The 23,539-nt window shown below is 34.9% G+C and overlaps 3 protein-coding genes and 1 long non-coding RNA gene across 6 annotated transcripts; 3 read left to right on the top strand and 1 right to left on the bottom strand.

Annotated features, from left to right (window-relative positions):
• The first annotated feature begins 1,075 nt into the window (after nucleotides 1–1,075).
• Nucleotides 1,076–4,125, top strand: LOC7485205 (berberine bridge enzyme-like 15). The gene is made up of 2 exons (XM_002317700.3): nucleotides 1,076–2,715; nucleotides 3,054–4,125. The coding sequence occupies exons 1-2, from the start codon at nucleotides 1,157–1,159 to the stop codon at nucleotides 3,058–3,060; spliced, it is 1,566 nt and encodes a 521-aa protein (XP_002317736.2). The 5' UTR covers nucleotides 1,076–1,156; the 3' UTR covers nucleotides 3,061–4,125.
• Nucleotides 4,126–4,332: 207 nt separating this feature from the next.
• Nucleotides 4,333–9,186, bottom strand: LOC7485206 (receptor-like protein EIX2). Of its 2 annotated transcripts, none has more exons than XM_024582362.2 (3): nucleotides 8,105–9,186; nucleotides 4,753–7,595; nucleotides 4,333–4,628 (listed from the first exon to the last, which is right to left on the bottom strand). In XM_024582362.2, exons 1-2 carry the CDS (start codon nucleotides 8,154–8,156, stop codon nucleotides 4,789–4,791), a joined length of 2,859 nt encoding a protein of 952 aa, XP_024438130.1. In that variant the 5' UTR covers nucleotides 8,157–9,186; the 3' UTR covers nucleotides 4,333–4,628; nucleotides 4,753–4,788. The 2 variants fall into 2 exon arrangements, with proteins under 2 accessions (XP_024438130.1, XP_024438129.1); XM_024582361.2 differs by having other exon boundaries at nucleotides 8,297–9,186.
• A 2,413-nt stretch (nucleotides 9,187–11,599) lies between these two features.
• LOC7489796 (uncharacterized) lies at nucleotides 11,600–12,820 on the top strand. Its single transcript, XR_002977046.2, has 3 exons — nucleotides 11,600–11,985; nucleotides 12,361–12,448; nucleotides 12,602–12,820. It is a non-coding gene; the product is annotated as an uncharacterized LOC7489796 (long non-coding RNA).
• Nucleotides 12,821–15,950: 3,130 nt separating this feature from the next.
• On the top strand, nucleotides 15,951–22,623 carry LOC7485207 (protein CROWDED NUCLEI 4). Of its 2 annotated transcripts, none has more exons than XM_052445857.1 (8): nucleotides 15,951–16,329; nucleotides 16,783–16,992; nucleotides 17,088–17,341; nucleotides 18,371–18,641; nucleotides 18,724–18,807; nucleotides 18,914–20,805; nucleotides 20,917–21,181; nucleotides 22,333–22,623. In XM_052445857.1, exons 1-7 carry the CDS (start codon nucleotides 16,135–16,137, stop codon nucleotides 21,140–21,142), a joined length of 3,132 nt encoding a protein of 1,043 aa, XP_052301817.1. In that variant the 5' UTR covers nucleotides 15,951–16,134; the 3' UTR covers nucleotides 21,143–21,181; nucleotides 22,333–22,623. The 2 variants fall into 2 exon arrangements, with proteins under 2 accessions (XP_052301817.1, XP_024437782.2); XM_024582014.2 differs by having other exon boundaries at nucleotides 22,067–22,623.
• The last annotated feature ends 916 nt before the right edge of the window (nucleotides 22,624–23,539 follow it).

Here is a 23,539-nt window from a genome sequence, read left to right as displayed (position 1 = left end):
GATGGATATCAACTAGGAATTCTGATAATTGACAGGTTTGCATTTCGAACGAGGGATTTTAGACTAAATTATTTTCAAAAATTCAAAAATTTTCAAAATCATTTTTTAACACAAAAACATACATAATATAATCAAATTTGATTAATTTAATAAGTTAAATTAATTTAATAGGAATTCTGATAATTGACAGGTTTGCATTTTAAACGAGGGTGTTAAAAATAATTTTTTAAAAAATATTATTTAAATATATTTCTAAATAAAAACAATCTCCACCACCGCGGTATCCATAACCCTCGTAAGCCATGAACAAAGCATCTCATCTCGCGGATTAATGAGCACGTGTTGTCCAAGTGCGAGAGAAACTAATTAATCGAAAAATGGCAAGTGGCCAGCTGTGATGCTTACTGTCCCCGTTTCCTGGGATTTTCTACGATCTCATCCGCTGAATGCCACTTGCTTTATTCTTCTCACCCGATAATCCAAGAAAATTAGTTGTCGTAGACACCTGCTTTATTCTCTTGCATTTTTTTATAATTATTATTGACAGTAGCATTATTAAACCCACACTTTATGTTCAATTGAATGAGAATTAAATTAAAAGGTATTTAAAAGTAAAATAATGGTTATTTTTTATAGTTTTTTTATTTGAATATATATTAAAATAATAATTTTAAAAAAATATTTTTTACATCAACACATTAAAACAATTTAAAATTATAAAAAAATTAATTTGAAGCAAAAACAAAATTTAAAAATTTTCAAAACCATTTTTTAACGCAAAAACAAACATAATATAATATAATCAAATTTGATTAATTTAATAGGTTAATTTATAATTTAATTAAATTATTTTTTAATCAAAATGTCATTATTTTAATAATTTTAAAATAATGTTATTTTTATTTATAAAATAAAAAACTATAATTTTAAAATATGATCAAGAAATCAACCCGTGATTAGATGCGGATCAATTAAAAAAATTAATCTAAATTTTTATTAAGTTTACAGCTTCTTTTTTATTTACTAGCCAATCCGGTTTTTAAAACAAAACCAAAAACTAATTTTTGAAGTTGACTTTAGGAGTAGATGCATCAACAAATAATAGGTCTCTTAATCAATTTCTGAAACACAAACAAAAAAAGAAAAGAGAGGCAAAATGCTTCGATTGGATTCTTCCATTGTTTCAGTGCTTGTAATTCTCCTTTCATTTCCTTTCTTTATAGTTTCCCTTCCAATTCAGGATAAATTTCTTAAATGTCTCTCACTAAATTCTGAATCCTCCTTTCCTTTCTCCACTATCTTGTACACTCCAAACAACTCTTCATTCACTAATGTCTTGCTATCCACTGCTCAAAATCTCAGGTTCGCATTGCCTTCAGTGCCGAAACCTGAGTTTATTTTCACACCGTTGCAAGAATCCCATGTCCAAACTGCTGTTGTTTGCTCAAAACAGCTTGGAGTTCAGATTAGAGTTCGCAGTGGAGGCCATGACTTTGAAGGACTCTCTTACACCTCCGTAATTGATACACCTTTCGTTGTGGTAGACCTGGGCAAGCTTCGTTCCATTAGCGTTGACATCAAGCGTAAGAGTGCGTGGGCTCAAGCGGGTGCTACAGTTGGTGAACTTCACTATAGGATTTCAGAGAAAAGTAAAAATCTTGGCTTCCCAGCTGGTGCTTGTCCCAGTGTGGGTCTTGGTGGGCACCTTTCAGGAGGTGGATATGGCCCTTTGTTTAGAAAATATGGCCTTTCTGCAGACAATGTCATTGATGCTCGTATAGTTGATGTTCAGGGAAGGCTCCTTGACCGGAAAGCCATGGGAGAAGATCTTTTTTGGGCAATCAGAGGAGGTGGAGGAGCCAGCTTTGGAATCATTACTGCCTGGAAAGTAAAACTGGTTCCTGTACCATCAACTGTGACAGTTTTTAGGGTTTTCAGGTTCTTGGAACAAGGAGCTACTAAGCTCCTCTATAGATGGCAACAAGTTGCTAATAAATTTGATGCGGATCTTTACTTAGTCGTTGGCATACGACCGGCTATTGCTAGTGACACAGGTAAAAAAACTGTAAGAACTATCTATAGTGGCTTGTTTCTTGGTGATACCAGCAGACTCCTCGAAGTGATGCAAAAAAGTTTCCCTGAATTGGGTTTAGCAAGGAAGGATTGTATTGAAATGGACTGGATCGGTTCAGTTCTTTATGAAGCTTTCTTCCCCACCAATTCAACTCCTGAAGTTTTACTTCAGAGGAAGAATTTATTCCCGGCTTACACCAAAAGCAAGTCAGACTTTGCCCAAAGTCCCATATCCGAAACCGCACTCAAAGGGTTATGGAAAATTTTCTTCCAAGAAGATAAGCTTGCTACCTTACTAATTCCTTATGGTGGGATGATGGATAAAATTTCAAAATCTGAGATTCCTTTCCCTCATAGAAAGAGTAACTTGTTCATGCTTGAGTATGCGACCAACTGGAATGATCCCTCGGAGAGTGCAACTCAAATTGATTGGGCTCGGAAGGTTTATGAGTACATGACACCTTATGTTTCCAAGAATCCAAGGGAAGCATACCTCAATCACAGGGACATTGATCTGGGCATGACCGAGAAGGCTAACACAAGCATCGAAGAAGCAAGGGTTTGGGGAGCCAAGTACTTCAAGGGTAACTTCAACAGATTGGTAAAGGTGAAGACCAGAGTTGATCCTGAAAACTTCTTCAGGTATGAACAGAGCATCCCACCTCATCCTCGTTCCATGAAAAAATGAAACTGTTTGGCTGGAGAAAGATTGTTTAGATATGTTTCTAGGTGTCTTCACTAGTCCTGTGTCCTAGATTAAAATTAATAAGAAATTGAGTTCATCAGGGTTACAGTATTATTGTAAAAGAATGGTGTAATAAACTGGCCATTCCCTCTTATAATGTGAAACTTCTTCAGGCATAAAATATTCGAGTCACATGCATCCTCGGTTAAGAAAAAAAAAATATTCAACTAATATATTGTTAGACAACAAGCAAATATTTATTTTCTTCATTCTCTGGATTGTGGGCATGCATCAGTTGGTAGACTCAGAAGTGTATTATCTCCAGTACATTTCTGTGTGACCAGAAGCTCTCATAGTACAGAATTACCAGCAAGAGCAGATGCATCAAATCTGTGAAGCTGGGTGCTTGATGGAATTCTCTCTGACAAGTTATTTTAGAAGACCGAGTAACCCACAAATGTTAGATCAGGCTTGGTGGCTGGAATTATGCCGGATGATTGATTTCCTGAGAAATCAAGTGATCGCAACTGTTTCACTGGAGTGATTAGTCCGGTCAAATTGTTCATCAATAGGCTCAGCACAACCAGGTCTAAATGACTCATTATGTATTCAGGAATTTCTCCCATTTAATTGTTTCCAGCCAGATCAACAATCAGCGGCCGACTGGGGATCTGGTCACGCTCGAACCCTCTTCCTCTCCATCAAATCGAGGCTTCCTAGATTGGTTGGCAACGGAGATTATTGAAGTGATGTACGTACTACAACTCTTATCATTTGATTATCCTTTCTGAAGCCTGAAACTAAAGTTCTCGAGGCAGTTTGGTGTGATTTCTGAGAAGAATTCAATGAGGTCCAATACCTGAATTGATGTTGGTTTGCACGGGTGCTGTGGGGTATGCTTCCATAGAAGGAATTAAATTGTAGGGAAAGAAATATCGTGACTGACGGGCTTTCCTCGATCCAAGCTGGGATTTCTCCAGAGCCCAGATAATTTATTTCAACTTAGTTCCAATATTTCAACATACTGAGATTCCATGAAACTCCATGGAGGCTGTTGTTGCATAAATTCAATGCTCAAGCTGCAACAATGATCCCTTGGAATTTGAAATTTCACTTGACTACTTGTTGCAAGACAGCCTTGTAAATGCAAAAAGCTGAAGATATCCACGACATATGATCGCATTCAAAAATGTCATAGGCCTAAAGTTACAAGCACAGGCAGACAGGAAGGATCACTTGGAAAGAGTTCAGATTATCAGGGATCAGGCTCGAAACACAATGCACAATGAATTTGTCAAATCACTCAAATCCAGGCTTTGTTCCAATAGCTGCTCAGCAATTGATCTCTCCATCATTACCAAAGTCCAGATTTTTTATTGAGGTTTGCTTCAAGAAATTATTTATTCTCTTTTTTAATCAGTGTTATTATTTCAGGCCATAAGCCACAGAACTTTGCCAGCTCATGTGTCCATCCCAATAAAAGACTACCATGCATTAATTAGATATAGCTACCAGAACATAAAATGTAATGCGGCAATGTTTAGAAAAGAATTTATAGAACATGACGGAGAAGATCATCTCAAAATGTTGAGGTTCATTCAGCATAAATCACTTGAGCATCCTTCCACTTTCATTATAAGACTAGCAACAGCATTAAATTAATCCACCGACTACAGGCACAGCTGTTACATAACACATCAAAATATGTTCAACCTTGAAGCAGAAAGAAAAAATTCGATACTTCGAGTAAAGACAGATGATTCGAAGAAAGGTGATTTACCAAACCATGAATACAGCAACAAGCTACACAAACAATGATGGAGACTTCTCCACAAGCAAAAGAACCATGATTCTGGGGCAGCAGAGAATCCTGGTAACAGAAACACAGTATTAATAAACAAATTATAAGTCTGTAATATTTTTTTTCCACTTAATTATGAGCAATTTGAACCAAAGCCAATGCTGGATAACCAAAAAGAAGAATAACATGTTACCTTGTAAACATAATGTGTAAAGACCGTCTCTCAAACCTAACTGCAAGAGTTTGGGTGTAGCCTTTTTTGTTTTGCCCTATGCGCTCTCAGTATCAAGCAGAGGAATTCCAATGATTCATCCAAAAACTGGAAATAGCCATGTCTCCAAGAATGCTTGAGCAGTAATGCACCCGAAAATCCAATAAAAAATACAAAAAAACCATTTTCCATGCCAATATAAAACCACATACTGAACTCATGCACAGTTTTTTGATTGTCTTGGATTACATCATTCATCGCTGGACTTTGAGGCACATCAACATCTCCAAGGCATTTCTGGGTGACTGGTAGACCACACAGTGCAGGATTGCCTGTAAAAGCTGATGCATCAAAGCTTTGAAGCTGAGTGCTCGATGGAATTTTCCCAGACAAATTATTGCAGGAGACATTCAAGCAACTTAAAAAATTTAGAGCAGCCATTGTGAGTGGAATTGCACCATAGAAATGATTTCTTGACAAATCAAGAGATTCTAACAATTTCAAATGATCAATCTTTTGAGGGATTACTCCAGTTAAATTATTTCCTGACAAGTTCAGTGCAACCAACTCAAGCAGGCCAGTTATTTCCTCTGGAATTTCTCCAGATAAATTGTTGCCTGAAAAATCAATGACACGCAACAGTCCAAGATTTCTCTCAAATTCATAATCTCTTCCTTTCCATCCAACCCATGCCTTATTGATATAGTAGCCTCCAGAAAAAACTGCTCCACGTCTCTTTGTCAAGTAAAGATTGTCAATGACAGTTTCTGCTTCCCCTCTTAGAACCATAGCAGTTAGATTGTTGAGACACTCTGGTATGGCTCCAGTGATATTGTTTAGGGAGAGGTCCAAGATCCTAATATTTCTTAGCTGACAAATATGTGGCGGGATGCTTCCAATGAATTCATTAGATTGAAGGGAAAGGAACATCAAAGATGAGAGGCTTTCTCCTATCCAAGCTGGTATTTCTCCGGATAATCGATTTTCACCAAGGTCCAAAAATTTCAACATGCTACAGTTTTTTAAAGACACGGGCAATTCTCCGTAGAGTTTATTGTTGTGTAAACTCAATGTTTGAAGGAGAAACAATGATCCGACAGAGCTTGGAATTTTGCCTGACAAGTTGTTGTTAGCCAAATTCAGAACAACCAGTCCCTTCCAATCCATGAAACAATTTGGAAGTTGTCCAGACAACAGATTGTTTGACAGATCAAGGAAGCTCAATACCTCACCAGCAATATTGCATATGTAAGAAATTGGCCCTGAAAATAAATTGTTAGAAAGAATCAATGAGGATGTCGTAGAAGGAAAAGCTGGCAGTAGACCCTCAAACTGATTAAAACTCAAATCAAACCCAGGGAATGTACCATCAACCACATCAACTGACAATAAATCTGGCAGCGTTCCACTCATCAAGTTGTGAGATAGATTTAAGAAAGCCAAGGTAGGCAACAGGTTCCAAAACCAATTAGGGATTTTATCTGAAATATTAGCACTGGAGATATCAAGCAAATGGACATTTCTCTGAGTTTGAAGCCATTGTGGGAAAAAAGGCCCCAAGTTGCATGAACTAAGACGAATGGTGTTCAATTGAAAAGTGGGGTCCCACTCAGATTTGAATCTCAAAACCAAGGAATTGTAAGACAAATCCAAGTTCTGTAACTTGGAGAGGTTAGAAAAATGTTCTCCAGACACCACACCTTGAAAAGAATTAAAAGAAACATCAAAATGCTCAAGCTTGGAAAGGAATCCAATACTTTCAGGTATACACCCATTGAGTCGATTATATGAGATATCCAATTCTCTCAAGGAAGAAAATCTAGCAATATCAGGCAATGGACCATTAAGTTGATTCTGACATAATCTCAAAATCTCCAGTGAGCTCTCTGTGCGTCCATATAAGTTCTGCACGAGATCCGAAAGGTCCTCACTGATATGGTTGTGGCACAAATCTAGCACATGCAAGCTGCACATCTCCCCAAGAGATCTTGGAATGCCACCTTCAAGCTGATTACTGGAAAGAACAAGTTTTGTGAGAGCACTCATGTTTCTGAATGCATCTGGAATCGAACCTTTTAACTGGTTACCAGAAAGGTCAAGGTCAACCAGGCTTTTATTAAAGTTGTACAGCCAGGGGTATATCGCAGAAGAAAGATTGTTATTAGAGAGATGAAGGACAGCAAGAAATTTAGAAGAGTTGACAAAAGGAGGTGAAGGAATTATATCTGGAAGACTACACTGATTCAATCGCAGTTCTTTTAGGTGCGGGAGGTTTGTAATCACTTGCAGCCAGTCATTTACCTTACTGAGGTTGGAACCACTTAAATAAAGACGCTCTAGAGAAGAAAGATGAGAAAGCCAGTCAAGATTTTCTACACTGCCATCAAAACTATAGCTGAGGTCAAGAGATTGCAATCTTGAGAGGTTCCCAAGCTGATAGGGAATAGTTACAGTGAAAAAGTTGTATGAGAGGTTCAAGTATCTCAGGCTGGTTAAGGAGCCAATAAAATCCATTATACTCTCATCAAAATTATTCAAACTCAGGTCCAAGTAATTCAAATACTGTAACTCAAGTAATGAATCACTAACCTTACCTATTAGAGGCGTAAAACGATCCTCGTACACAGGTGAGGAATGGAGATCAAGCAAAGTAACATGACCAGTTATGTTGTCACAGCCAACTCCTATCCATTTGCAGCAATCTCTTTTCTCTTCTTTGCCCCCCCAAGAAGAAAGAACACCATAATCATCAATAAGGTCTTCTTTGAACTGAAGAAGTGCTCGTCTCTCCCTCTCTATGCACCTAAACTTTGCACCTCTTACCCCTGTAATGAATTCAGGAAGAGGGTTTATGTGCAACAATACAAGCACAATAAGTGGAACATATTTTTTGTGCATTATTATCACTATGATCAAAATAAAAAATGAAGCTTGAGAGCTTTGTTGGGTTCTTTTAGTTCTGGTTTCTGGGAAATCAGGAACTATAAAAAAAAAAAAGCCAAGTTGACTTGGAAGGTTGACTCATCAAGTCTGGAGTGAGGTAGAAGTTTGATTTTGTCACACCCCACCATAAAATACTTCCAGCACAAGGCCATTTATTGTTTAGTGACTCTAACGAAACCAAATTTTAATTTTAATCCATTAATCTACAAATTATAAGACAATCAACTCCTCTCATGATCATATTCATCGCCAGCACAGCCTAGTAGCCCACCACCTCTATTAGTGCATCAATACATAATTTTGTTATATGGAAGGAGATCCCAACTAAACAAAACAAACAAAGCTATGAACTTTCAGAGAAATCATTGTGGAAAAAAAACAAACAACTTACGTGCAATTGCAATAATTTGAACTATCTTAGAGATGGTGTGTAACAGACACATTCTCTCAAACAAGTAGCAGTATCAAATCCAAACCCAGTAACAAGCTTCAAAACCCAAAACCCAGAAACAAACTTCAAAACCCAAGCCAATTCAGCATACCAACAAGGCAATCATAGCAACGACACCTAAAAGATGCTAACCGAGGAACCAATAGGAGAGGAATATAAACAGGTTTCGTGTCATCGGAGATCTGCTTATCGGTCCACTTGTCGTCGGATACATGCTTGTTCGACCGCCAAAGCTGGTGGCCGTGGCATTGCTGCTGCTGTTAAATTCGAGAAAATGGGTCATCGGAGAGAGAAATTCTTTTTTTTTAATTTACTTACCTGGGTGCAATATCTCCGATCTTGTAAAACCAAAGGCAAGAAAAAACCTAGTTTTATTTCACTTCGTGCCCGTTCTGGAAGTAATTCCAGATTTTCAATTGGTATGAAAAGTTTGATATCGGTTAATTTTGACGTTTTGTTTTGAATTCTGTATTATAATATATAGTATAATTTTTGATATATTTTATATATATAAAAATATATATAACATCAGGGGTTTCAATGGATCGAATTGGAACAGGATTTCGCTCTACTTTTGACTTGGAATATCTAAATTCATCCTTCACTTTTTGCCTCTAACCTGGTCAGATCGGATCTGATGAAGAACTTTTTTCACCCGGCATGTTCCCTATCTGACCCACTTTTAATTTGATTAGATCAAGTTTTAAAAATAAAATCTAACTTAACAAAAAACAAAAAAACTATACCTTCATCCATAAATTCAAGAATTAAAATTAAATTATTGTTTGTGCAACATAAAAAAATCCAGACTATTCATGCCAGGCCTGAACAACGTGCCCTTCAAGCCGTTCAGGCCTAGACCGAATAGCACGCCCTCCTGACCTTTCAGACTAGGCTTGAACGGCTTGACATGCAAGAAGTTCAAACTAGACCCGAACGGACTTCTCCATTCAGACCAAGCCTAAAACAGGCTGACCACCATGCCTTTTGAGCTCAGCTCAACACCCCGCAAATTCTTAGGCACGCACCTTGAGGCAAAGCGATTAGTCTCAGGGAAGTCAGTATTTTGTCGCATTGTCCTTGGTAACCCACTCTTCTTAGCCAATGGCTATTTTTTGATCACACAAGGCCAAGAGCTACGTTGCTCATCCCCTCCTCCACACATTATTCTCCTAGCCATTCACATCTCCTCCTGTCAACACCTTCTAGTCACCACCACCTCCTAGCTCCTCCTGGTCACTACCTAATTCACATATCCTAGTTGTGAGTAGTTGGATGCCCGCGCCATACAATAGGTTTATTTTTTATTTTCATAAAAAATAGTATAAAAATTTATAATACAAAAAATAATATCTTTTTAATATTAATAATAATTTTAAAAAATATATTAATTATTTTATTAATAGTTTTAATTAAAATAATAATAATATTTATAACATAAATGATAATATTTTTAATATTTATGCTATTAATTATAATAAAAATAATATTATTTATAACACAAATAATATTATTTTTTATTCGTTATTAAGAATTCCAATGATGATTATAACATAAATAATAATATTTTTTAAATCAATACTTTGAGTTATAATGGACATGGGCGTGGACACGTCCAGGCCTAACATGGAGTTGGACACAGACGTGTCCAGACCCAACGTGGGGTTAGGCGTGGAAGTGTCCCGGGCCAATCTGACAGTGGCTGCAGACGCGGCCAAACCCAACGTGGGATTAGGCGGGGACGCGTCCAGACCTAACACAGACACGTTGAGGCCCAACATGGAGATGGATGCGGACACGTCTAGGGCCCACATGTTGTTGGTCGCAGTCGCGTCCAGACCCAACTTGGGGTTGAGCGTGGACACATCGAGGTCCAACATGTCATTACCACCAAAGATAAATCATATAGTTGATTTGAAGGATAAAATTAAAAATTATTATTATTTGTGCCATAAATATTATCATTTTTATTATAATTGAATGTATTAATATTAAAAATACTATTATTTGTGTTATAAATATTACTATTTCTATTATAGTTCAAAGCATTAATATCAAAAAAATTATTATTTATGGTTTAAACATTTGTATTTTCATTGTAATTCAAAGCATTAATACACGTCCAGGTCTCGCCGTGTGGGGCGCGGGTCCGGCTGTGAGCCTTGGGCAAGGCAACCCAAGCGTTAAGTGTCTCCACGTGGGGACGCGGTCCTGGCTCACGCCCAGGGCAAGGCAAGCTAGCCCCAACACCACATGGCGCTCGGGCCTGACCCGGCGCAATGGTAGGTCAGCCCCAGCGCCAAGTGTACTCACGCGGGAGGTGCGGGCATGGCTGACGCCCAGGGTAGCCCCATCAAAACTCGAAGTGACCATTTTCTCCTTAATCATCCCTTTAATGTCAAATGCATCACAGTGAAAAGACATTCTCACCCCTTCTCTATTACCTTTGCAACTCTTTATGGCAAGGGTTGGGTTGTCATTACATTGCTTTAATCCACAATGTTTTGAGTCTAGGTAAACAGTAAGAGGGGTGTCGAGCCCTTTTAGTATAGTGGGGGCGCGAGCCTGGTTGACGCCCAGGGCAGCCTCACCAAAACTCGAAGTGACTATTTTCTCCTTAATCATCCATTCAATACCAAATGTATCATAGTGAAAAGACAGCCTTACCCCTCCCTCGCTGCCCTTGCTACTCTTTGTGGCAAGGGCTGGGTTGCCATTGCACTACTCTAATCTACAATGCTTTGAGTCTAGGTAAATAGTAAAAGGGACACTGAGCCCTTTTAGTATATTGTTAATTCTCGTTTCTTGTGAGTACTACCACTTCTATTTAACACCTTCATATTATATTATTTATTTTTGCATATCATTTTGATGTGATAATATCAAAAAATAATTTTAAAAAAATAAAAAATATTATTTAAAAATATTTAAAAATAAAAAATATTTTAAACAACCACCACAAATATACTGTTATACATCCTTTTCATTTACTGCTTTATATTTGACATATAAAAATAAGATTAGGATTGCATGTGTGGTTCTGGTGTCCATGTTGTACATGGGTCTTTGATTGCTCCTACTGTTGGACTTCATTTAAAATTTTAATATAAATATATAAACAATTATGATGGATGAATTGTAAATTATTTTAATATATTTTTTTAAAAAAAATTCATCAAGGAACAATTATTATAATACACCAGATACCACCATAAGCTTCGACGTCACAGCACAATTTACCATTGAGAAACTCCCAGTCATTTTCAGAGAATGACAAACAGGACTGCCCAATCACATAAGCAACCTATGCTAAAAATTAAAAAAAAAAAAAATATTAAGAAAAGTTTATCACATGAGATGAGAGAGAATAACTTTTAGGTAAACGAAAATAATATAATATCCACCCAGGAACAATGTAGAAGGTACTTGATGTGTGATGCTAACAGTGGGTTAGGTTGCGTTAATTTTTACATTTAAAAAATATTTTTAAAAATTTTATCTTAATTTTATTTTAATATAATAGTATTAATAATAAATTTTAAAAAACAAAAAAATATTTTAATATATTTTTAAATAAAAAATTCATCAAAAAACAATTATTGTCACAGTTACCTTGATTGATACAAAAGCAAAGCAGGACATCACTCTTCTGACATGTTCACAGCATCTTCTCATGCCATAAATCAGGTCCCCTGCAGCTTCTAGCTGTCACCAAAAGCACTACTGCACCTCCTTCAATCTTCACATCTGAAATTCTTGAGACTGGAGAGTCTCGGTAGAGATGAGTGATCCCAAGTATGCTTATCCATACCCTGCTCAAGGTAATCTTTCTCATCTTTTATAATCTCATCTGCTTGCTGCTGCTGCTGCTTCTTTCTCTTCTGACACTCCTTTCAAAGATGCAAGCTTCGTTTTTCTACTTAATTATGATATGGGGTTTTCCTCTTTTTCTTCAGTCTATGTGTACAAGGGATTCTCTTTAGGATCGCTCGAGAATCGACTTATGTCTTGAAGGATTTTTTAATTTTTTTTATCCTTGGGTTTTCGTTTTATCAGATCTTATGATATCATCATTTTTCTTTTGCTCTTGATATTGCACATCTTATGCTATTCTAGTTCCTTTTTCAAGATTAATTATGTTTATCTTGAGATCATTTTATGGCTGTTTCCTCCTTTACTTTTCCCTGTGCTGGCAGGTTATTATCAAGGACCTCCAGTGATGCCACCTCCACAGTATTATGCTGCTCCACCACCTCGGAGAGAGCCTGGTTTCCTCGAGGGATGGTAATTCTTTTGGAACTTGTTAAAATACCGACTGAATTATATGGATTAGAATACCCAAAAAAGAAAGAAAACCCTTGTTTTACTTGTCTTGCTCTTGGTTCTTGGTCTATGAAAGTGGCATAACATAAGTATTTCTTGAATTTCTGGTTACAGCCTTGCAGCTTTGTGTTGTTGCTGCCTTATTGACGAGTGTTGCTGCGACCCCTCCATCCTCTTTATTAGCTAACAGAGCCATATATTATGCTTCTTGCACGAATAATTATAGTTTGGTGTGTGTTATGATAATAGAGTGAATGAACTCTGTTATTTATTACCCTGGAACATTTTACTATATGTATATAATATGGTCTCCTCTTGATCTTTCTTCGTCTAGTGGTGCACAGTGGATTCAACAATTTTATTTCTAATTAGATGGTGAATAAAGGAATAAAGAACTATATATATATGATTGTTAGTTAATTCCTTGAGCAGGAATGGTCCGACTAATAAAATATTTAAGAGGTATTATAGACTATAGTATTTTATATAGTGAATTTCTCACTATATTAAAAAAATATAACAATGGTAACTGGATTTTAGAATCAAATAATATTAAATCTTTATTATCAATGATGGCGCAATGTCTTGAAAATCATGCCTGAAAATCATGCCAGCAAAATGAATAATTCAGAGCTTACGTGTATCTCAATTAATTTTATAGACCCTGAAATTAATGATCATATAATCTCCAGTAGTCCTAAAATTTGTGGAATTTAAACTGATAACCTCAAAAAAATAAATCTAAAAACTGACCAGTTAAACTATATTTCTTTGTATTAATCTTTGAAATGCTTCCAATTTATCCTCGTTAAAGAAAATAATTAGCATGATTTAAATACATAATAATTAGCATGATTTAGAGATGTATCTATCTCTAGCCAGCCTATTCACACAGAAATTGAAGATGTGTAACACATCGACACACGCATCCATTTTCGGCTTTACAGAACAAAATCTCGTGTTTACTTTATTAGATGGACCAGTTTGATTGAGCTAATTATTCATCAATCAATTAGATAAATCAAATTTTATTAAATCAATATTTTTCTAATTTAAATTAAACCCGATACTAATTAAGATAGTAAATTTATCTAGCCAAGCAATCAATCCAACCCCGGTTTAATAACTATTATATTGTTTGAAGACAAGTTAATAAGTGGAACTAACTTTGAAAGATGCACCATTTCTTCTGGGATATTTCGCAAAATTAATATTCTACGGCCAGGCTGGTTTGGAAACACGGTCTAGATTGTGTTTTTTTTTAATTTTTAATTTTTTATTAAAAATTATTTTTTTATATTTTTATATCGTTTTAATATATTAATTTTAAAAATAATTTTTTAAAAATTAAAAAAATATTATTTTAATATATTTCTAAATAAAAAATATTTTAAACTTCGTTACCGCATTTCAAAATACACCTGAAGTCCAAGAATCCTTTCATACTCGTCTTCCCTTCGTTTCCATTCAACCAATGCATTATTAATACAGATGTCTCTGTAATATAATGACCACCTGTGGTAATGATGTTTTTTTTCCTCTGATTGCTGGTTTGTTATTGCGTATTTGATAGTGTTTAATTAATTATTTTTAAATTGTTTTTTTTTTAAGATAGTTTTTAAATTTATTTTTATATTAATATACGAACAATATAAAAAATTAATAATTAAAAAAAAAACTTTTGACTAACAGCCTTCGAATAACAACGACAAATCTCTTCCGATTTGAACGTGCGGGCCAGAAACATTTGTGTCATGTGGGGCCTGTGTTGCTTAATTTTCAGGCGGCTTTTTTTGTTAAAAAAGTCTTTGCCTTTTGGATAAATAAACTTTGCAAATGGGTATTGAGAAATTAACTTCTTGATTAAATTAATACTTGAAAAAGATATATAAACACCCCAAATATATATTGGGTGATGTAGTTTTCTGAATGTACCAACCTAATTTAATCTTTTTATTTTTTATTATCAATAATACTGGAAAACAGTTTCAAAATAAATATTATTTTTTTCTCCATGAGGCCCTGTATGTTTTTACGTTTCAAAAAAGTTTTTGAAAAAAATTATTTTTTTTATTTTTATTTTTGTTTTAAATTAATATTTTTTAGTGTTTTTAGATCATTTTGATGTGCTGATATCAAAAATAATTTTAAAAAATAAAAAAGCATCATTTTGATGTATTTCCAAATAAAAAATACAATCGCAACCACACTTTTAAATAGATTTTAAGTTTAATGTATTTAATAAATGAAGTGATATAATAAGTAAAAAATTGATATGGGATAATATTAAAAGAAAATACAAAACCAATCAATCCTTCATGGAAAAGATGCAAATCCATTTTAGATTTTATTTTTTGAAAGATTTTTATGAAAAAATAATGTTGGGAATAATTATTTTCAGGGAGTCGTTTCCTTCGGGACACCTTTTCAACAATCTCATTATGTTAATTTGATGTGAGATGACATGAGATAAGAATAAACTGGTAATAAGGAACCTTTAACCATTTTTGTCAAAATAGTGTTTGGTAGTACAGGAGAATTGGTTTTGAAAATGATTTTTATTTGTAAATATATATATTTTTATTTTTAATAAAATACATAAAAAATATAAAAAAATTAATTTAAAATAAAAAACATTTTTTTTAAAATATGATGCCACCGTAAAAACAAATACTATTTTGATTAAAATAAATAGTTTTTTTCTTTTTCTTTGAAGGAGCGATCATTAATTTAGAAGGTATTTAAAAATACAGTAACAATTACTTTTCAAAGTATTTTTCACTCAGAAAAATATTAAAATAATATATATGTTTTTATTTTTTAAAATTCATTTCTGATATCATCATATCAAAACGATTCAAAAATACTAAAACAATAAATTTAAATTTTAATAAAAAACAGGTTTAAATTCACTCTCAAACACCTCCTAAATTATTTAAATTTAGATTTAAAAATTTAACTAAACTGGATTTTAAAATTATGAACTAAATACCAAATTGATTAGTGGGTTATTTTATACTAAGTTTTTAGTTTATAATAGGGTTTTTGAGTTTAATTCAGTTTATCTGGCTTTTTTTAGTTTTTAAAATATAAAAATAAATTATATTTTTTTAAAAATAAAAATAACCAAAATTATTTTAAAAATTCAAAAAACTATCTGGTACGAAATATTTTAGATCAATTATCGTAAGTATCTCGAATAATTTGCTCATTCTTAAAAACATATTTATACAAAACATGAGCTAACTATGAGTACTGACTAGACTTTGATACAAGTCATAAAAACAAACATTGGACTGTCAATCTCTATCTTCGGTAACAAGAAGACAAGATTATTAGTCCCATGATTCTCTAATTAATCAAAATGAAGCCGCTAATCCAAAATTTAAAAGGCGCTTAAAACTCCCTTTCACCAACACCTGTACGGCGTCGCTTCTCCTCTCCCCCGTCTATAACTACGCCAAGTCATATATAATTCTACGACTCGCCAACTCAGTCTCCACTTTGCTCTGGAGTGGTGAACTAAAAAGTAAAGAAAAGAAAGGTAGACCCACGCGAACTCGGTGACTCAATCACTCTCCACTTTTTCCTTCCTTTTTCAGGATCTGAATTCTAGGGTTCCTTGAGTTAGTAATCGGACTCAGGAGATGACGAGTCCGATCACGCCAAGCAATGGCAGTGGTAGGGCTTTATCGTTAACGTCAAGTGCTAGAGTCTTGAAGACTCCTTTAACTGACGACAAGATCTGGAAACGACTTAAAGAGGCTGGATTTGATGAAGAATCCGTTAAAAGAAGAGATAAGGCTGCTCTTATTGCCTATATTGCAAATCTTGAAGCCGAGGTTTGCTTTCTTCTTGTTCATTTTTTTTTAATTTATTGTTGCTTTTATTTGAATTTTTTGTTCTTTTTTTTTACGAAAAAGGAAGGAAATGGGAGAAAACCCTAATTTGTAAATTGAATGTATTTTTTTTTGTTATGGTAGTTTAGGGAAGCGTTAAATTAATAGTGATTAAACTCAGGTAACTGTGGTATTACTCTTAATTACTTCATTTTTTGGGCTAGGGTGAATGATTTTCCTTTTAAATTTCTGGGTTTGGATAAGTAGTAATTAATCGGTGATTCAAGAATAATGGAAGTAGAAAGTTGGTGTCATTTTTTTGAGAAGGAATCAATTTCCTGTGTTTGAGCGTGCTTGTAATAATTATTGCTTTAATGGTGGATTAAATGTTACTACTGTAGTTAATTTTGTTACATGAGTGGGTGGAGTTTTTTTGACTGGTGTAATTTCATGTAGATGTTTGACCTTCAATACCATATGGGGCTTCTCATATTGGAAAAAAAAGAGTGGACTTCGAAATATGATCAAATGAAATCGTCTGCCGAAACAGCTGATTTAATGCGTAGGCGTGATCAAGCTTCACATTTATCTGCCTTAGCTGAGGCGAGGAAACGAGAAGAAAGTTTGAAGAAGGCTTTAGGAGTTGAGAAAGAGTGTATATCAAGTGTAAGATTTTTTGGGGGCTTCTTTCTTTCCTTTTTTCCAATTTGTGCCAATCATTGTTATAGAATTCTTAAGGTTTTCTGATGGATTTTTTGTAGATGGAGAAAGCATTGCATGAGATGCGGGCAGAATCTGCTGAAACCAAGGTTGCAGCTGACTCTAAGTTGTCTGAAGCCCGCGATATGGTACAAGATGCCCAGAAAAAGTTTTTAGATGCTGAGGCAAAACTGCATGCTGCTGAAGCTTTGCAAGCAGAAGCTAGCCGGTATCATCGAGCTGCAGAAAGAAAGCTCCAGGAAGTTGAGGCACGTGAAGCTGATCTTAGCAGGCGTATGACAGCTTTCAAAACTGAGTAAATATTCCAACCATCATCTTACTCTCTCTGTTTTATTTGCCCAGTGAACTGACACTATAGCATTTAGCTTAATTGTAGATTTTCAATGTGATGATTTGTAATGTCATTTAGTTCCATGGTTTCATTTAACAACCTCTTTGAAAACTTTGTTATCAAACGTCTGCATATTTCATTAGAATGCGAAGGCTTTACTGGTCTTTAATTCTTTTGTAAACAATGAATGCAGCCACCAATGTCTACGAGTCTTGATTTTTGGTGTTCGGGGACAGTGATGCATGGCTCATTGTTTGGGGTCATTTCGTTGAGTATCTGCAATTGTTTTCTTACCTGGTCATGCTATTTTCTTAAGAAACACTAGTTAACCATGCCAGCTATTTTATTCCTTGTGGAGTTGAGCTGTGTAATTCTTTTATTTGGTTGTGATCATAAGTTGAGTTTCATCACTTATCAAGATTCAGGATATAGATAGAAATTGGAAATGCAAAAATTGGCAGGTTGTTTGATTGGTGAACATAATTCTTCCAATAAATTGGGTTTAGCAGAAAGTTGTGGTAGAGATTAAAAAGAAAAAAGAAATAAGAAAAAAAGGGATCAGATTGCAAAATATTTGAGAGGTTATTCATTTTGGGTGAAACATGGGCAAGAGTAACATGGGAAAATGATTTATTGCTAATAATTGATTTCCAATGAACTCTTCTTGATTCAAATGCAAAATTCAATTTTGATGTTTGATTGGTTCAAATTAGTTGTAGAACTAAATTGAATTTTATCGCAGAATTGGTTCCAAACAGGCTGTAAAGGAATGGTAGATGATTAGTTTGCCTGATATAAACTAATAAGCAAAAAAAAGGACATGTTTGATGATAATGCAGAAACACAAACATAAACAGACATATTTTTTTAGTTTTTAAGCAACTTAACTGTGCACACATCATTGCATATTTGTTGTGACATTTGACCAACAGTTGTTTTGTTCTCTAGAAATTTGGTTGAGTTTGTTAATGTGTTTTTTTTCCCTTTTCGTAGTTGTGATGCAAAAGAGAAGGAGATTGGTCTTGAGAGACAATCTTTGAGTGAAAGACGGAAGGTTTTGCAGCAGGAACAGGAAAGTTTACTTGATGGACAAGCTTTGCTGAACCAGAGGGAGGATTATGTTGCCAATAAATCTCAAGAGCTGAATCAACTTGAAAAAGTGCTGGAAGTCTCAAAAGAAAATATTGAGAAGGAACTTAGAGCCCTAAATGATGAGAAATCCAAGCTGGAGCTGACCATAGCTTCCTTGTCTCAAAGAGAGGAGGTCAGTGTTTTCTCAAATTTATTGTCGACGTGTCAGATTGCTATACTTATATACCTCTACCTTTTCTTTTGAGTGCATGTAGGCTGTTATTGAGAGAGAAGCTCAACTAAGCAAGAGAGAACAAGAGCTACTTGTTTTCCAGGAAAAGCTTGCCAGCAAGGAATCGGTGAGTTTTTTCTTTAGCTAAAGTTGGGATTCATTTCCATTTTGAGTACTTTAAACATTTTTCACTTATCGGATTATTATTTTGAAATTTGTTGTTCAAAATGCAGGTCGAAATTCAAAAAGTTACTGCCAGTCATGAGAATGTTTTGAGAACAAGGAATTCAGAATTTGAAGCAGAGCTGGACAAGAAACGCAAATTGGTGGAAGATGAAATTGAAGCCAAGAGACGGGCTTGGGAACTAAGAGAGGTTGATCTTAAACAGAGGGAGGACCTAGTGCTAGAAAAGGAACATGACTTGGAGGTTCAATCAAGAGCCTTGGTAGATAAGGAAAAGGATGTGACAGACAAGATCAACTTTCTTGATGATAAAGAAAGAAGTTTGAATGTTGTTGAGAAGGATATTGAATTGAGAAGAGCTCTTCTGCTGCAAGAAAGAGAAGAGATTAACAAAACAAAGCTAGATCTTCAGAAGTCGTTGGACTCTTTGGAAGACAAAAGGAAACAAGTTGATTGTGCAAAGGAGAAACTACAGACCATGACAAGTGAAACAAATGAATATGCAGCTTTAGAGATGAAACTGAAAGAAGAAGTTGACACTCTTAGGGCTCAGAAACTAGAACTTGTGGATGAGGAAGACAGACTGAAAAATGAGAAGGGCAAATTTGAAACTGAGTGGGAGTTGATTGATGAAAAAAGAGAGGAGCTAAGGAAGGAAGCCGAACGTGTAGCTGAGGAGAGAGAAGCTGTTTCCAGGTTGCTCAAAGAAGAGCGTGATAGCCTTAGACTAGAGAAGAAAGAAATACGAGATCAACATAAGAAAGATGTTGAGTCTCTTAATCATGAGCGTGAAGATTTCATGAATAAAATGGAACAAGAGCGCTCTGAATGGTTCAACAGGATTCAGAAGGAACATTCAGACTTCTTGTTGGGCATTGAGATGCAGAAGAGGGAATTAGAGAGCAGTATTGATAAAAGGCGTGAAGAGATAGAAAGCTATTTAAGGGATAAAGAGAAAGCTTTTGAGCTAGAAAAGAAAAGTGAGCTTCAACATATTGCTTCTCTTAGAGAAAAAGCAGAAAAAGAGTTGGAACAAGTTACTTTAGAAATGAAGAAACTTGATGCCGAGAGAATGGAGATAAATTTGGACCGTGAGCGAAGGGATGGGGAATGGGCAATGCTGAATAAATCCATTGAGGAACTCAAGGGTCAGACACAGAAATTAGAGAAACAAAGGCAACTGTTACGTGGAGAGAGAGAAGAGATTTATGTTCAGATTGAGCAACTAAAAAAATTGGATAATTTGAAACTTGCCTTGGATGATATGGAAATGGAAGAGATGCAACTATCCAATATGGAGTCTAGCCGCCAGAAAATATCTACAATAAGACGTTTGAAGCAACAAACTACTGTACAAGATACTGATTTGGCTTCATATGGAAAAGTAGATGCTGCCAGCAATGTAGGTGGACTCAACTCTCCTACACCAAAAACAAGTGTTGCTTCCCCCACTAACTCTGCTCGTTTTTCTTGGATAAAGCGTTGCACTGAATTGGTCTTCAAAAATTCCCCTGAGAAGCCCTCATCAAGGAGCGAGGAGTCTGGGATGTCTGGCCACGAAGATACAAGTTTGACAGCTGGAAAATTGGATTCTTCCAATGGATACTGTGGGAAAAAGCTCAAGTCGGTACAAATTTTTGACAAGAGTCAACCTATCAGATATGCTTATGGTGAGCCAAAAGTGATACTTGAAGTGCCTCCTAAAGGAGATATTTCTAAGGAATCATGCGGTGTTGAATATGATATCATGGAAGTTGCAAATGAAAGGCTCACATTCCCAATTTCTGATCTAGCACCACAGGCTGAAAGGAAACGACGCGTTGACAATTCATCTTTAGATAATTCTGTTGATTCTCAGCATGGGAAAGGTCAGAGCAATAAGAGGAGGAGGCAAGAGGAAATTGCCAGTGCAATTTTACCTGAAGATACTGTTAATGACAGGTATAACTCTTTGCTCTACTGTCTTCTTGCATATTTGCTAGCTTAACATGTTTGTTGTTACTCGTGTGTCTTTTTTAAAATAATATAATTTATTTATTCATCTGTTTTCAGTGTAACTTCAACCCAGGAAGCTGTTTGTAAGGATCAGCATGCAGCTGAAGAAGCAGATGTAGTAATTATGGACAAAATCATTAAAGTTTCTGAAGTGACTTGTGAAATAACTAGCACAGACACTTTTGCTCATCAAGAAATATCAGTGCAGCTTCAAAGTTCTGAAAAGACATCCCACCACAATACTGGTATAGACAAGGAGGTTTCAGAAGTGTTAAAGGAGTAGTGTGTGGGAGATGTTGGAAATGGCTCCAAGTAAAGTCAGGTAACTTGTAATGCCTTAAATCATCCCTATTACCGTGATCTTGCATGAGAATACACAGCACTAAGTTGCAGTTTAAATCATTGATCAACTTTGTGATTTCTCGTGTGGTCTGATTTTTCTTTTTAGATTGGGCATGATGGTATATTGATCTAGATTGCGCATAATTGAACCTTTAATGTTTGCATCAATGTCAATTGTATATTTTATGTTGCTGGTATCATCTGCAAGTTCTTGGATGGTTTACTATGAAATTTTTTTACTGTCACCCACAGTTGCTGCTCATAAATTAACTCCACTTGTGATTTTATAGTTGAAAACTGTGTTTTCTACAACCTTCTACAACTATGACAAATATTAGTAGGTTTACTGTCTATAGATTAGACCCGTTTTTTTAATGTTCATGATTTGGTAAATATTACTGCATTTTGCGCTTACCCATGCCAACTGTAAACATTGGAGGATAACTTGATAAGTAAAGCTTGTTTATTTAAAGTCATCAGCGAGTCTTTAGTAACTAGTACCAAGCACCAAACTATAATTAATAGGTCTCTGATTTGTTGATTTTTTATTTTTTCTAATTCTAGTGACTTTGATGATGGAATTCACCTGACATTTTTCAAAAAATAATGAGTATTGAAATCTTAAATCTATCTTGTTTAAGAATACCATTGACTACATGCTTAATGATCATTCCAGTTATACATGTTCAATGAGGTGTTTGAAAATCCTGGCTAATGAACCCTCGAGTTGTCTTCTATGTTGACAACATTCTTACGATGCAGCACATTTTTGTTTGAAGCTGGCCTTGAAAGTTATTCATAGAAACTGTTGTTTATTCATAAACATTTGGCTAGAGAATTAAAAACAAGTTCTTTGTCTTTATAGCAATGCAGGAGCTGGTAGATTTTGAACTCCATGTCAGAAAAGGGGAGCTTAAACAGCAAGTCTTTTAGATGTAGACGATGCAGACAACACCCACATTTTCTGGAAAAGAGTTAAAACTTAAAATAGTATTGCCTTGTAGATGTGAATATATGGTGTTTTTAAACATGCTAATATGCTTGCAAGGTCTCGAAAACTTGAGTTTCTGAAATGTTGTGATTTTTGGTCAATTTCACTGGACTTACCATGACCTATGCTGCCTTGTAAAGTGCATATCTTCATGGATAGAAATCAATTAACCGGAGCTGCAAGTCTAGATCAAAGTCACCAACTCTGTTTTAGGCCATGCAATTGCTGGAAGTAGCGGATTTGCAGGAATGGTGTGGGGCAGGTCCATTCAAGGCACGGTAACAGGGATCCGAGCTTGCAGCAAATTTATAGTTAGAGGAAAGGTGTGTCGATCATTTGTGTGTATAAACGTTGAAGGGGCGTGCCATTTTATTTTCTGATTGGTGATTAAACAAGAAATTAGGTGTCAATACCATGCTAGTTGATGAACAGTTTTATTTTCCAGGACATTCACCAATGTCTTCGAAAATATCTCCATATCTCTCTGGTTATGTTTGGAAAGAGAAGTCTAAATGTGCTCGACAGATTAATGCAATCCTACATGCAGAATATGAGTTTAGTTAATTCTGTAGCAAGAAAACCAAAATAAGCTCGGGCATCTTATTAAATAAATTGAGGATTGTTTAAAAATAGAGGAATATTTCAATTTTAAATAAAATTGAAGTGGAAATAGGAAAATTTAAATTTCTTATTTAAATTTAACATTTCATTATTTAGATAATTGAAAAACTAGTTTTTAAAACTTTTAAGTTTGTATGGAGTTTGGAAAACATGTGTTGGAGGTTTTCTATAATTTTTTATCATGTTTATTTTTTTTCAATTAAAAAACAAATAATGAATGATATAATATTTTTAATATGCAAGTATTTTGTTGAGCAATGTAAAACATTAATTTCGTCTACTGTCATGACTCTTTTTTTAATTTGAATGAAATAAAATAAATTAATTTTTTAGTCCACAAGTATAAATATTTCATGATAATTTTTAATTTGAATGAAATAGAATTGATATCTTATATTTAGATTATCACAAATGTAAAATATTAAGATAACTTTTATAGTTATAATCTTTACATATTTTTTTGAATGAAAAAATTATTCTGTGTTCTTAAAAAAAAAAAAATCAATTTTATAATGGTAATTGTTCTAGACAAAATACAAAATGTTGACACCCTTGAGTAACCAATGCTCCAAGGACCCGTGGTTTGGAATTACACTTCCAGCCATTTAGCCAAGGCTCAAGAAAAAGGAGAACAAATTCACAATCTACAGTAAGAGGACAAATTCACAATCTAGTCTTTTTCCGCATATTAGGGTTCAAATTCAGAATTGTTAGGTTTCATAGCAG

Source organism: Populus trichocarpa, chromosome 12 (genome assembly GCF_000002775.5).
Source record: "Populus trichocarpa isolate Nisqually-1 chromosome 12, P.trichocarpa_v4.1, whole genome shotgun sequence".
NCBI lineage: Eukaryota > Viridiplantae > Streptophyta > Magnoliopsida > Malpighiales > Salicaceae > Populus > Populus trichocarpa.
The sequence above is the reverse complement of the archived record's forward strand: the minus strand, read 5'-3'. Positions and strand labels throughout refer to the sequence as shown.

What these genes read in the sequence shown, in the direction of transcription:
- LOC7485206 (XM_024582361.2), bottom strand. Translation starts at nt 8,447, where the DNA reads ATGACCCATTTTCTCGAATTTAACAGCAGCAGCAATGCCACGGCCACC. An exon ending in CCTCTCCTATTGGTTCCTCG is followed by an intron (nt 7,596 to 8,296) that starts GTTAGCATCTTT and finishes AATTCATTACAG; the next exon opens with GGGTAAGAGGTGCAAAGTTT.
- LOC7485205 (XM_002317700.3), top strand. Translation starts at nt 1,157, where the DNA reads ATGCTTCGATTGGATTCTTCCATTGTTTCAGTGCTTGTAATTCTCCTT.
- LOC7485207 (XM_052445857.1), top strand. Translation starts at nt 16,135, where the DNA reads ATGACGAGTCCGATCACGCCAAGCAATGGCAGTGGTAGGGCTTTATCG. An exon ending in TTGCAAATCTTGAAGCCGAG is followed by an intron (nt 16,330 to 16,782) that starts GTTTGCTTTCTT and finishes AATTTCATGTAG; the next exon opens with ATGTTTGACCTTCAATACCA. An exon ending in ATGACAGCTTTCAAAACTGA is followed by an intron (nt 17,342 to 18,370) that starts GTAAATATTCCA and finishes CCCTTTTCGTAG; the next exon opens with TTGTGATGCAAAAGAGAAGG.